General features: G+C 41.7%; 1 protein-coding gene across 4 annotated transcripts; it reads left to right on the top strand.

Moving 5' to 3' along the window:
* Positions 1 to 719: 719 nt before the first annotated feature.
* LOC104149743 (putative short-chain dehydrogenase/reductase family 42E member 2) lies at positions 720 to 14,347 on the top strand. Of its 4 annotated transcripts, none has more exons than XM_068908401.1 (12): positions 720 to 940; positions 3,029 to 3,419; positions 3,970 to 4,065; positions 5,055 to 5,112; positions 5,765 to 5,883; positions 6,843 to 6,918; positions 8,470 to 8,552; positions 10,418 to 10,555; positions 11,569 to 11,634; positions 12,347 to 12,410; positions 13,141 to 13,214; positions 13,845 to 14,347. In XM_068908401.1, the coding sequence occupies exons 2-12, from the start codon at positions 3,075 to 3,077 to the stop codon at positions 14,091 to 14,093; spliced, it is 1,368 nt and encodes a 455-aa protein (XP_068764502.1). In that variant the 5' UTR covers positions 720 to 940; positions 3,029 to 3,074; the 3' UTR covers positions 14,094 to 14,347. The 4 variants fall into 4 exon arrangements, with proteins under 4 accessions (XP_068764502.1, XP_068764503.1, XP_009681866.1 ...); XM_068908402.1 differs by lacking the exon at positions 720 to 940 and adding an exon at positions 1,488 to 1,801 and having other exon boundaries at positions 8,509 to 8,552; XM_009683571.2 differs by lacking the exon at positions 720 to 940 and adding an exon at positions 1,488 to 1,801.
* Positions 14,348 to 14,352: the final 5 nt, after the last annotated feature.

The following is a 14,352-nucleotide window of genomic DNA, read 5'->3' as shown; positions in this document are numbered from 1 at the left end:
ATAAGTTCAAAATAAAACAATACAGAGGTGCCGCTGACTGACACACAAGCAAGCACAGCAGAAGCCACTGCGTAAACCTTGTTTCCTTAAGAAATGCAGAATAAAAATATGCAGGTATTACTTTGCCGCATAAGCGTTCTAGCGATATGCAAACATATTTGTTTTTTAAAGTATTTATTTATGAATGTTCCACAGATTGTTTACAGACTGATAGGCTGGGACCGCATCCCAGACTGCACCTAGCCTTTTCACAAGGTAAGTGAGGGGAGGCGGCCGGAGCCCCCCGAGAGGTGCAGTCTCCGCCTTTTTGGGACGCTCCTCAGCGAGGACAGACCGGGCCGGGGAGCCCCCGCCGCGGTCCGCTCCAGCCTCTGGGCGCCAAACCTCTGCTTTGGCATCTGGTTTGGTAGTTCCAGTTAGAGGCTTTTTACATCGCTACAGTAACAGCAGAATTAATACCGACTGGCTTAATTCATCCACTGTTATTAAAGAACACAGCACGTGAGGTCACTAGGACAACTTCTGGCGTCAGGTGGGAATATCGCCAGCTGTCCCGTTTCTTAGCTTGCGCCGCCTCTCGCCGGGGTGGCTGATGCCGCAGCACGCAGGGGCAGCGTGTCTCCAGCGGGCGGAGACCCGCCCGGGCGCTGGCGCGGAGGCGGCCGCGCCCGCGGCCCCCGCACCACCCCGGCCCGGCCCCGGCGGCGGCCCCGGCGGCCAGTCGGGTCGGGTCGGGTCGGGTCGCGGCGCCGCGCGGGGCGGGCGGGCAGTCACGTTCCCTCCTGGGGATTTCCTGCGGTTTTGCAGGTGTTTCCGATGCTCCGCGCCTCCCCGAGCCGCGCCGCCGCCCCGGCAAGCAGCGGACGGTACCGGGTTCCCGGACGAGCTGTTCAGCGGAGCCCCGGCCGCCGCCGCCGCCGCCGCGGGCAGAGGCGCCGAGGTGAGAGCCCCAAGAGCCCCCGCGGGCAGAGGGGTCCCGGGGGCGCGGCGGCTGCCGGGCAGCGCCGCGCCGCGGGGGGCAGCTGGGGGGCGGCGGCGGCCCGAGCCCGCCGGGGCTCCGCTCCCGCCCGCGTTTCCCCCCGCTGCCCGCGGCGCGGGCGGGCAGCGCTTCCCCCGGGGAGCCGGGGCGGCGCGGGCTCCGCCGGGACGACGTGAGTGTTTGCACTGGTTTCGGTGTCCCCCGGGCCCGCCCGCCAGCGCCGGGAAACGCGGCGACCCCGCGGCCGGGGACCCTTCCCGCCGCCGGGCCGGGCCGGGCCGGGCCGGGGGGGCGGCAGGCGCCCAACCGCACCAACGGCCGCCGGGCCGCCGCAGCCGCCCCCACCCGCGAGGTGCTCGTTTGCATCTGCGGCCCCGTTGGCTGGCTGCTCAGCAAGGCGCCGAAGGAGGCACATTGCCGCGAGGGGATTGGTCGGCCAGGGGCGCCTGGGCGGAGCCGTGGGCGCCGCGGCACCGCCCCTCCGCCGCGCCGGGCCCTACCGCCCGCCGGCCCGCAGCGGCGCGGCGCTGCGCGGGGTGCCCGGCGCGGAGCCGCGGCGAGCGCCGAGGCTCGGAGCAAGGAGGGGCTGCGGGGCCGAAATGGGACCGACTTCATTCCGTAAGGGGCGCTGCTCCTCCTAATACCGCGAGCCGCTCTGGGGCTGGAGAGTCACCCTGGCTCTCGCCCGAACCGGCGCGGCCCAGGTCCCTGCCGCCGCTGCCGGGCGCTGCCCTCGCAGGAAAACAGCCGGTCACTGAGCAGCGGGGCGTCGTGCCGGCCGAGAGCACCCAGGAGGTGGTCTCCCTTCCAGGAGAGCGCGAGGTCTCTTGGCTTCCAGTGTTTCGTTCTAAATACCGCGTGCTTCCCCTGACAAATTTGCAAGTGAGACGCACAGAACAGCTGCAGGATCTCAGATAACTTTTAATCTTTTATTAAGGCACAATGAAGTGATATGGGTAACTCCAATAAGAGTTAATGGTTACAACCTCTAAAATGCTTTGTCTTTCAGTGATGAACATTTGATGGGTGAGAAGGAACCTCTGTGTTTAAGAAAGGAATGATTCAGTATTACTTGTCTTAATATTGACCTGATTTTTCTTTCTCTCACATGGCAATTTTTAAATTTTAGATCCCCAGAAAAGTAAGGGATTTGATAGCCTTGTCCTGTGACACACCTGGTAAAGATATCGGACTCGGGCATGCTTCTGCCCATCTGAATGTCTCATGTCTCAACTCCAACCACTGCCCGTGATAAAAACGTAGTGTATTCTTAACATACAGTCAGTCAACAGCCAGTTGTTGACTGATCCTTAGAATGGCGTTGAAAACATCAGATGTCTTTCTTCTCGATAATCCAAACCCACCAGATGTCTTTCTTTGCAATAATCCAGAGACATGAGGAGGAAGCATTTGAGATCTCTTTTTGCAGTAGGGGAAGTTTTGTCCTGCTGTTGTTCTGCTTGGGCTTATTTGCATTTTTAAGCATGAAAACTGTATGCAATTTGTTCATCTTTTGTGTTTACCTGACAGTTTAAGACTTCAAATTCAGGTGCAGGCTCTCCCTCATAGGTGACTTCTAAAGGCCACCTTTGAGCTTTTGTGACGCTAAACACAACGAATTGAACAGAGACCGCCAGATGGTTCTCACATAGGCAACAATTTCTCTCCTGCTAATAAAAGTTTTTCATCTGTTCCATTATCACAGTTTTGACCGACATGCAGAAAACATCTGCATTCATGTACCTGGGGGGAAAACTGAGGTTTTCCTTTTATTATTCTGGATACCATTTGCAAATTGTTAATCCAAAATAGGCAAATTTTGCTATATGTTTTCAGGATGTTGGCTATAATATAGAAATACATGCTCATAGTTTTAATGGCCAATTCACAAAAATGAATTTTTAAAGTTTGTATAATATGAAAAGTATGTTTAAACAAACTCTGAAGTTAAACAATTGAATCAGCAAATTTAAATTGGTCTTTTAAAAGCAATCTTTGAAGCTTGGAAATTTTGTAGCTAGCGTTATGCTTTATTCTTCTCTTGAACAGGTTACATTAAAGTAAAACTTTGCTGCAGAGAGTAGAGATTTTTGACATGAAACTTACTGGAATTGTCTGCATCCAGGAGCACTATGGAGCAATTTTCAACATGGAGAAGAAATTGTGTCTGGTAATAGAAGATGGTATTTCACTTAACAGGAATGACACAAAAGTTATACTGAGCGGGATAGCAACACCCTGGCACCAGACCTCTAACTCTAACTTCAGTGGAAATGCTGGAGCACTGAAAGAAAAAAGCATGAGAGCAGTGGTGACAGGAGGCGGAGGCTATTTTGGATACAAGCTGGGATGTGCTCTTGCCAACTCAGGAGCTTCTGTTGTTCTGTATGACATAAACAAGCCTATCTGGGAAATTCCCAATGGAGTAGTGTGTATCCAGGTATGATTGATAAACTGTATTTTCACAGTAGTCAAATAACATTAGTTCATTCGCCTTTTTCCGTAATGTCTTATTAGTTTTCACAAAATCCAAATACTCTTAAAAGTCAAGCAACTTCTTAAAATTTTGCATATTCTAGAAATTTTTTTGTCAGCTGGATTTTAGTTTGCATCTGAAATAAATATAGAAGGAAAACAATGACATTTCTAATGCATAGCACGGAGTAGTTCCTTTTCTTCCTGACTCTGAAAGTATTCTGCTCATGACCAAGTCACTTCACTCATCTGTGCCTTATTCACCTGAAAAATGAGTATTACACTTCTGTATTTCATGGGGGTATTATGAGGCTTAATGAATATTTTTGAAGTCCTTTGAGTTCCATGGAAGAAATCTGTTACTATCAACAAGTACCATCAATTGGCCTAGTTTTCAGTGCCAGGATGCAAGTACAATTATGTATACGCGTTCCCTCTGTGCTAACCCACTATATTACAGTTGCTAACCTACAGTTTTGAATTCAAGGCCAAATTTCTTTTCATATGTATTACAGGCAGATGTCAGGGATTATGATGCCATTTTTGCAGCCTGTGAAGGGGCTGACTGTGTCTTTCATGTAGCTTCATATGGAATGTCAGGAAGAGAGCAAGTGAGTCCAATTTTTTTTTTTTTCTGCGTGATTTCCTGCACTGAGTTAGGCTGGGAGACGTGGTGCTATAACACTACGTGTTAGACTCTATGTCTTCAGATTATCCTCAGAGCATGAGTCCATGCCTGTGCTGTTTTGTGAATTGCTCTGCGCAAACCGATGTTCTAGCTGCAGGCAGTGTGGCTATAGTTCAGTTTCTCTGGTTGCGAAATAACTTCCTCACAATTAGAGGCTTAAACAGCAGCCTGGGAGGGATTTTGAGCTGGAAACGATATTGAAGTGTTCTGTACAAGCGAGCGGACAGGAGAGGCAAAGGAGGCGGGTTCCCTCCACAAAAACCTGATCTTTCCCTAAACCTTTTTACATTGAACTCCTAGCTGTGAGGTTACTGGGAGGAGTGAAGTCTGAAGTAAAGTATAAATTATTTATATAACTAAATTACAACAACTGCTGTATTTCAAGTCTTAATTTTTTGCCATTGTAGATAAAATGCTGTAAGGATGTGCTTGATTTAAGGCTCTTAGATACATTTTGAATCATTAAAGTTACAAACACACATCCCCTTTCTAACCTTATTTAATAAAATGAACTTCAACAATTATCTTAGCTAGACAGATAGCTCATTAAAAGCTTTTCGCGGCTGAGCAGTGCATACTTACGGAATTACTTAGGTACAGCCAACTAGCCACTGAAGTGCTACGGAAGCATGGATAGTTAACATGTTTCTGCAAGACATGTAACCACTGGAAATGTGTGTTCAGAAGCACGATGATTCTCTTTGCTTCAAGCGAGCTGTAAAAATACAAGAAAAATGTAGTTTAAAAGTAATAATTTGACTTCTTGAAGTCTCAAATGTCTAAACAAGCTTTTTTAAAAAACAAACCACTAAGCTCATTGCTTTTGCTTCATTTGGGGACACTTGCAACCGCCACCTAGTGAATTTAAAATGTGTTACTATTCAGAAATGCAGAATTTCTCTATTTTCCTAGCTTCACAGAGAAGAGATTGAAACTGTAAACATTGATGGAACAAAATTCATCATTGATGGTAGGTATCTAACCTTGCCTATCAGTGTTGATAGAGCATATCAAAACATGCCACTTAGAAAAAAACATTGGCATATACTATTTTTCAGCAGATACTTTACATTTTTGGCAGAAGATGGGGAAACATGATTGATAAACATGTTCATCATTCTGCTGTAAGGCGTGATACGAGAGCCAGCACTACAGTGCTGCTTCAGCTTTTCATAACCATGTCTGACCTCATGTCAGGATCTGTATCCACGTAAGGAGTTGACTGTTTCCGTGTGTATTTTGCAGCAGTCTGCCTTCTTCCTATCAAAATAGCTTGTGTACAGGTAGTGGGCAGCCCCGAGGTAGAAACACTTTTAGTAGCCTACCTGGCTAGAGCTGAAGCCCCATCGCAATACGGTGGTACTAGCCCTCCCAAAGGCACTGTGTTTCCTTACAGTATCCAAATTAGGACATGCCACATTATCAAGTACTTGTTTCTCAGTTGGTATCTGCCATTTAAATAAGCTTTGCATGTTAAATAATCCAATCATAAAATGGAAGGATTTGCTCTTTTAAGATTGGACAGTGTCTCAGAAAAGACCCATTGCCAGTTCACACAAACGTTTTTTTTTTTTCCATATTTCAGTTTCAACTCAACTAATTTACTTTATATATTGTCACAGCCTGCAAACAAAGGAACATCCCTAGACTGATATATACCAGTACAGTAAATGTGGTGTTTGGAGGGCTTTCTATTGAAGATGGGGATGAGGAAACTGTGCCATATTTTCCTATAGAAAAGGTATTTTGGCTGTATTATTTTTTCATGTTTCCTCTTGGTTTACTTGCTTGTTTCTGAAAAATCCTGGAATTTTCATGACCATATTTTCCCTGATGCCAGAATCTAGTGCCAAGAAAGAAAAAAGAACATTCTTTACACTCTTTGTAGATGCTGCTTGCAACCTTAACACACCACAGTTTTATGTGAATTTCAGAATTCTTCGTTTGCTATCCAGGCACTGATTTTTGGAAAATAACTCATACAGTTTCCCATTAACTTCAACGAAACTCCAGCTGAATACAGGGATTGTGTTATATGGCTTGGTGCCTCTTTGACCATTTATTATTCATACTATTTATCTGTTTATCTGTTTCTCCCTTACTGAAGATGATATATATTCAATATAGAGCTGACAAGGGAAAGCAGCCTATTCTTATATGGGTACATTGCATGTAATTAAAAAAGAGAAAGTAGTTCTGGTTGCTTTGCATACATTGGGGTGTGCGTGTGTGTCCTTTCTCTGTCCTCTCTCCATCATTACTTCAGTGTTTCATGAAGTAGAGATCGGTAGAAAAAATATTGAGCAATATTCTCCCTGGGAGCGTGCCGCAAGAAAGTGAACAGGAGAATTCAGATGAATCATGATGTCCTCAAAACTTGGCTTCTGACTTTTCCATTACCTTATAAAGAAATCCAGATTACAAAGTACTGATCGATTACATTCTTGGCAGCAGTCAGAGCATACATTTATTTATTACTTCTCACATAGGCTAAAATTAGTTAACTGGATTTGCATAAACAAAAATGCTTGCTTATCTTAACAATACGTATGCGTTTTATCCTAAAATAATACCCTACAGTTTCTTAATTGTGAGGTGTTTGTTGCCATCTGCTATGTAAAAACTAATGGAGAAGAGATGCCTCTCAGCTCTGTTAATTCAAGAATAGATAAAAACATCATATTTGCTTTTTCCCTGTAGCACGTTGATCATTATTCCAGAACCAAATCAATTGCAGAACAAATGGTACTAGCAGCTAATGGAACTCCACTAGCAGGTACTTTTGCGTTAGCATGAATTCATAGTGGAAATTATTCCTCCTCTTCTTCTGCCTCCCTAACATACTGCATCTATTTATTATCAGTCCTTCAGTGGACAAGGTTGTCCAGCAAATACGAAATAAAGTTACCTACCACTTTCCCAAACTAAGATTTTTCTCTTAAAAATCACTTTTAAATGTTTGTAGTTCCCATGGTGCCAACAAAAGCTTTTAGGGTGGGAGCAATGAGTTTACTATCTTATTTGAAAAGATGAAGACAGCATTAAATTAAAGAAGAACAGGTGTTTAATGTCACTGTATTATGCAACATAAGTAAAACATGAATGCTGATTGACTCGTTACGCCCCTATAGTTATATATTAAAATCTGAAGAAGGCACCTGATACTGCAGCCTGGAATTATTTATTAGTGCTTCCCAAAGTTTTCCATCTTGAGGGAGCCAGTTATACACTTGAATACTTAAGCTCACCTGTGAGATACTGTAACTGCCAGTGCAAAACAAATTAATGTAAAGTGCAACATGATTCCATGTGACCAAGTGATAGTGAGCTAAATTTAGTTGTGGACAACTGACTGAAAAGGCTTTCTTCGCTTGATGCTTTTAGAGTAACATAAAGAGATATAAAGTTATTGACGTGTTTATCCTAGTAGCATTATTCTGTTTAAAAAAAAGGAGGGGGGTCCTTACTTCTTCTTCTGTCAGCAGCTCTTCACATCAAAGACACTCTTAATTTCAGGAGCAACGCACTGCTCTGCATTTCTCAATGAAATCAGACGCTTACACTAGTTTATCTGTATAAAGGATTAAAATGATTCAGTGATATTTTGATCAGTCACTGTTCCACACATGCCCATGTTTTGATTCTGTGCCGTAGCAGGACTGAGTATTGGGCATGTTATCAAGAGCTTATGCTAGTACTATTAAGAACAATTACTAGCAGATGATGAACCAGATAACTGATATTCTTGGGAAATGATAAGGATTTTATGATGGTCGTTCTGTTTTCACACTGAAGTTATCAGGAAATTCTGCAGTAGCTTCAGTGGGAGCCAGATGTCCTACTGTTAAGAGCCTTTCAGCTCTATCTTGTACTGCTCATGAGTCACTGTTTTCCTTCAGTAATTTTATGTAACATTAGTTTGGTTTCATTCCACTTTTTTTACCAATAACTTGTTCAGACGAGCAAACCCATCATCACAGTTGGCATATTTGTTGATTGTTTTGGCACAGAGATAAAGAACTGGTTAGACAAAAGTTTTGAAATAGCTAGTAATTGCTAAAAGTCCTGTTATGTCAAGGCTTTTGAGTGTGGCTGGCAGGAGTTTTCTGGATTTTATCTTGCTATTCTGTTATGATTCTGTCAACATAATATCTAATTATTAATTCAACACCATTTTATGAATACTATTTTTAAGCTGGTGAACTTAATTTATTTCAGAGTAAGTTCCTTACAGCAGAGCCTTCATACAACCAAAAAAAAAAAAAAAAGTACTGATAATGCAGTCATAAGAAAGTCACTTTAAGAACGGTCTTATAAATTCTTCTAGGAGGCGGTATATTCTATACATGTGTTCTTCGCCCACCAGGAATCTATGGACCAGAAGAGCAAAGACACCTGCCACGGCTAGCAGTATGTATTTGAATTTTTTAGTCAGCAGAATTCTCTATAAATACACAACAGTATCAGTTATTAGTGTTACGAACTGACTAACCTGCTTCTCTGGCAAAAATTGAGGATGTTATAACCTTTTTAACAGGTACTATATTATGTCTGTAAACAACGTAGAGTACGTTAAAAAAGCCTTTTTTGAAACACAAGCCCATGTAAGTGCAGTTTTATAGTTCAATGCTTTCTGTAATTATAAAGATTCAGGCCAATCTGTGATATTGCAATTTGTCTGTTTTCATGCAACTTAAAACATTTGGTTTAAAATATTAATGAAAAGAGACACAGCAAAATATCTTATTTCCAGGCTCAGCCATTAACAGCTTTTACTATTCAATGAAACAAGCTAAGGAGTCAGAAGCACCTTCTAGTACAATAGGTTACTAAAGGACGAAACAGCTAAGGTGCTCATGTTTTACTCCATTTCACTTGCTATCTTTGAAACTGTAGGGCTAGTACAGCGTTTAGAAAATGATCCCTGCGGAATTATACGAATCAGTTATTTTAAAGGCATCAGTACAATACAGACTTATGTACAGTTTTGATGAAGAAATACATTCAAGGTTATCACATAACAGATATTTTTGTTTTGTGGCTGAGGTGGAGAATGTTCTTAAAGTCAGTTGAAATCCGTTTTGTCACCTTCTAAATAAAATATTTTTTAAATGGCAAATGTCATTTTAGTTAAAACTGAAATGTGTTCTTTATACCTGAAAGAAATATTGGCTTTTTAAATTTTCATTTACAATTTTAAGATGATTATTTGTTATGAGCCCCTTTTAAAGCACAGTGCAACTGACACATTTTGCAGTTTCTACAATGGACCTATTAAATAAAGTGTGATACTTCTTTACGCTGCCTTCCTTTTTTTTTTTTTTCAGGCAAAACTAACTGATAAGTTTTATCTAATTTTGTGAATACTTTTGATCCATTCAGAACTCCATTTTGCCTTTCCAGACAACATTTTACTCAGCCTTAAAATAGACGTATATTTTTAGAAATTCAGGGTGTACTGTGTTTAAAAGACAGGATTCAGGCAAGATGATAGACAGATAGGCTTGGAAAAAGATATCATGTGTTTATCTCCAGAATAAATATAGGCAGTGCAAACTTTGCAGTGCTGCTCTTCTGATCTGCCTCAGTCCAGCTATGGAGGGATTATTTAGTAGGCATATAGATGAACTTATCCGGCTGGACACCTGAGTCCGGGTAATTTGAAAACTTGGGTTTAGGAGTGAAGAGACACTCCAGCAGAATGTCTTCCACCTTCCCAAAATATTTTTACGTAAACCAATGTAGTATGTCATAGTACTGATGAATTGTTGGAACAAAATAATTTCTACCCTATGTAAGGGAATTGCTATAAAAATCATTTGTGGGTATATCAGCTACAAGTGACAGAATTATAGGCAAACTAGGACTAAAAGAGGACCTTGAAAGGTCATGCAGTCCATCTCCCATGCACAAGATCAATTATATTTTGATTATCCCTGACAAACGTCTCTCTAATCCATTCTAACTACATCCAGTGATGAAGACTGCAATCCCTTGTAGGCAGGCTAGCCTAATTCCTACCTATCAGAAACGTTTCCCTACTAGATAACCTGAATATCTCTCATTGCAATTTTCGTCCATTACTTCTTATACTATTCAGCACAGATTTACAGAATTGGTTATAATATATTCTTCTCCTGATTCTTTTTAATTGATTTGTCTTTTTTTTTTTTTTTAAGTGGAGACAAAAAATACATTTGGATGGACGAGAAAGCGTAGTGTACCTCATTTAAAAATGCATCTTGCTGTGGTTTCGTGTTTGTTTGTGTCCACAGAAGAATATTGAGAGAGGGCTACTTAGCTTCAAGTTTGGGGATCCTTCTGCTAAGTTGAACTGGGTGCACGTGGAGAACCTTGTACAAGCCCAAATCCTAGCTGCTGACGCTCTCACTCCTGAAAAGAACTATATAGCTGTAAGTAAACAATAAAAACACCACAGTTTCATTTTACAGTGGATCCAACAGGGTTGTTGCAGGAACAGTAGTTAATATTTGTGTCGTGGTCCTTTAGCATATATTGTCTGTATTTTTGATTGACAAATGTGCCACTAACAGTATGGTACCACGCAGCACTGGCTCTGTAGCGTGTTAGTAGCTGGAAGAATCAGTTCATTATCCTTAAGAGTATCTCCTGCTTTGCATTTTTGTAATATTATATTTGCCATTCCTGGAAGAGGAGCAAAGACTATCTGATATGTCAGAAATGAAATTGGACGTTCTGGCAAATTTATCCTGTGTTCCCACTGTATATAGATCCAGACTTAATATTCTGCACTGTGATAATCAGTTCTTTCCATACCGTATGTACATAAGAGCTGTCATCTCAGCACAGCTGAGATTTCACACAACTATTTCAAAAGTAGTTGCATTTTCCTCCTTTTAAGTACACTTTTCTATCTGACCGAGAAGAACTACCATTAAAAGTATACTAGAAAGATTTTCGGAGCAGATTAAACTTTTTCTAGAACTCTAAAAGCAAAATGGAAAGAGGTGACCTGCACCTTGGTTACACAGATGGAGTCATGTGGATTTCAGTGAGTTTTAACTCGGCTGAGAGCAGAACACATTCCACCATTTGCTGAATTCATTTAACAGCACAAATTGTATGTAGTGCCACCCTGAGTGCAGTTGGTAATCTCAGTACAATCAGTACAGTCATTCTTTACAGGCACATCTGTAATAAATAATTCATACCAAAGTATGTTAATTACATAAACCACTTCTCTGTCAATTTAATCGCACACAAAAGGGGAACTGATTGGCACACAATGCAGGTAGTTTGTTGATTTGTCTGTCTATCTATGTGCATTTTATATTGCTGTATCATTTTTTAAATTATTAAATCTATTTATAAGGGGTAAGATAAAATAAGTCAACATATGTGGTATTTTGTGTACTAACATGTTTCTTCTCTGCCTCTTTAACAGAGTGGTCAGGTGTATTTCATTAACGACGGTGAAAAATTCAACCTTTTTGAATGGTTAACTCCACTAGTACGTACAATATATACTTTAAATTCATTAATTTTGCAACTGTGGCTTTTGTGTGTGCATGCTAGTAAGTATTTGGTATGTTTGCTTTGGGTGTAAGAGTGCTATTCTGAACGTGGGCTTAATTCCTGCCTGAAGTTCAGTGCGATCAGCACTATAACCAAGACTGCCTAAAACAGAACATCAGGTGACCGTCTTCCCTTAGACCAAAGGTCCTTCTGAACCAGTATCCTCTTTCAAATAGCCGTTATGCCATCTTTGTTTCTTGGGCGTTCTTCTGTTTAACGGTGGATATTTTGGGGAAAAAAATTAAAATCCAAATTATTAATCTGTAATATACATTATTTTCAAAAGATCATTTTGCTGTTAATGATGGGCTCAAAACCATAATAAATATGTCACAAAGTTAAATTAGGTATCAGCACGCCACAATATTTGGGTCAATGTTTATAATCCTTTCTTCCCTCTTCTTTTAAGGCAGAGAGGGACTAGGGATTATTTCTCACATGGACTGCCATTTGAAAATTACATAGTTTCTGCCTGTGACATTTAACTGGAAACTCCTGAAGAAAGAAAAGCTAAATCGTAACAGCAAAGATGCAGTTTTCTGTTTCATCAATAAATATTTCCACAAATATCTTCTATAGTGAAACTTTGAAACTTGTTTGAGGTTTCTACTTTGGTTTTTTTAATCATTTTTTTAAATCTCTTTCAGTTTGAAAGATTAGGTTGCAGTAAACCGTGGATACGTATTCCTACTTCCTTAGTTTATGCATCAGGTAAAAATATTTTATTAACACTTCTCTCTGTGTTAGCCCCATTTCTTATTGCAACATAACTAACATAACTGTTAGTTATGTTTTATGTTTTTTTAATTTCCCCACAATTTTTATTTTCATGTATAAAAATAATATGCATAATTTTTATTTTTGTGTATAAATAGAATATGCTTTGGGCTCATCTAGTATATAACAGTTAGGGGTGAAGTTCGGCTCTATGCAGTGTGCTAAAACCAGAATGATCTGTTACTTTAAGTCCCACTAATATACATTTTAAATCCTTATCAGGCATATAACTCTGTGAAGTTGATGTTATAAATATAGCAAGTTAAACGTAAAACTCTGTGACTCATGAGATACGTGGAAGAGGAGCAGCTTTACTTACATGGGTTAATTTATCATTCTTCTATACCCAACACCCTCTCCAAAATCAACCCCCCATGTGCAACTAAGAATCCAACTTTGCTTGGTTTGTCATTACCACATTTTTGTGATGTCCCACGATCTTTTCACTAGAAAAAACTACCAGCACCCTCCCGAACCCTTTTCACACAAGCCCCCTGATTCAGTCTGACTGAAATGTGAAAGATTAAACCCAACTCTGTATAAGCAAGTAGTCCCTTAGGTGTGCGATTAGTCCTCACTGTCATGTGCAGGTGAGATATGCTAAAGTCATGATGGTATAGCCATTTACTATTCTTACCTCAAGTAGTGATCTTTTGTTATGCAGCAATAATAATGGAATATCTTCACCTGACGCTGAAACCATTTGTTGAATTATCACCTCTGCTGACCAGAAATGAGGTAAAGTGTGTGTTTATACCAGCTCCTTAATTCTCACAGGATTGCACATCGTGTTAATTCTGAGGCACAATTTGAGCTTGTCAGCAGAAAAAAAACTTTCCCCAGTCCTTTTTCAGCCTCCAGTTTTCAAGGAGGTGTGTGCCAGCTGCATTTTAAGCAATATGCGATGTTTGTTATTGTAATTTCGAGAAGAAAGGTAAGAGCTTATGCTTGCACTCTGGGAGAGGCTGCTTCAGTTTCTTCCTGGCTTCCTCAGCCCAGTATCCTATAGGGCCTCAGCTGGCAAGATGCAACCTCATTTTTGAAGATATTTGGGCACCTAAGGATGCACATAAAAGCCATCTCTTAGGTGCACAAACGAGTACAGAGAACTTTTTGTGGATGTTTTCAAGAGCAGAAGATTCTACTTTGCAGCCTTTGCTGCCTCTTTGGGCTTTCAAGATCCTCCTCACCTTCTCACCTCCTCGGGTGAGCAATTTAAAAGACAATGCGACATATGTCAATAGGACACGGTGTTTTTAATTTTCCTTCTCGACTGGATCTTTATTATCATTTACAGTCTTTGGTTCAGTTTCCTGTGTATTCATAGCTGTCTTTTTTTTGTTTTTTTGTTTGTGTGTTGCCCTGCAGGTACAGAACATTTCCACAACCCACACGTTTCGCATAGACAAGGCCCGGCACCAGCTGGGCTACAACCCGGAGAAGTTTGCGTTCGCCGATTCTGTGGACCACTACGTTAAAACGAGACCAGAAGCCCCGAATCATCCCGCCTTCCTCAAAGTTTTGCTTTCTGTAATGGTTAGTTTAAGTTTGATCTTTCTTTCTTTAAGATTCGATGACCTTTCAGTTCTGCATTTTTTCAGAGAAACGCAACGTTGACCTGCGTGAACAGCACCTTGTCGGGCACGGCCCCGCCGCCGCGCTCCTTGCTGGCCCCAGTGCGCCCAACGGGCCGTTACTTTTCAGATTTGAGGACAAAACCGTGGCCTGTCAGCAGCCGCTCTCTAAGCGGTGAAGCACAGCGAAGGCCAAAGATCATCACTGAAACAAACACACGGGCGTCGCGGCTCGGGGATCCGTTTGTTTCGCACCCAGACGCGCTCTTCGCGGGCTGAGGGCTCGCGCGGCGGCGGCGGGG

The sequence above is a fragment of the Struthio camelus genome, chromosome 15 (genome assembly GCF_040807025.1).
Source record: "Struthio camelus isolate bStrCam1 chromosome 15, bStrCam1.hap1, whole genome shotgun sequence".
In the NCBI taxonomy this organism is placed as follows: domain Eukaryota; kingdom Metazoa; phylum Chordata; class Aves; order Struthioniformes; family Struthionidae; genus Struthio; species Struthio camelus.
The sequence above is the reverse complement of the archived record's forward strand: the minus strand, read 5'-3'. Positions and strand labels throughout refer to the sequence as shown.

Coding starts and splice junctions, on each gene's coding strand:
- LOC104149743 (XM_068908401.1), top strand. CDS start 3,075: ATGAAACTTACTGGAATTGTCTGCATCCAGGAGCACTATGGAGCAATT. Junction 5,113..5,764: donor AACAAAATTCATCATTGATG/GTAGGTATCTAA, acceptor ATATTGTCACAG/CCTGCAAACAAAGGAACATC. Junction 8,553..10,417: donor GACACCTGCCACGGCTAGCA/GTATGTATTTGA, acceptor TTGTGTCCACAG/AAGAATATTGAGAGAGGGCT.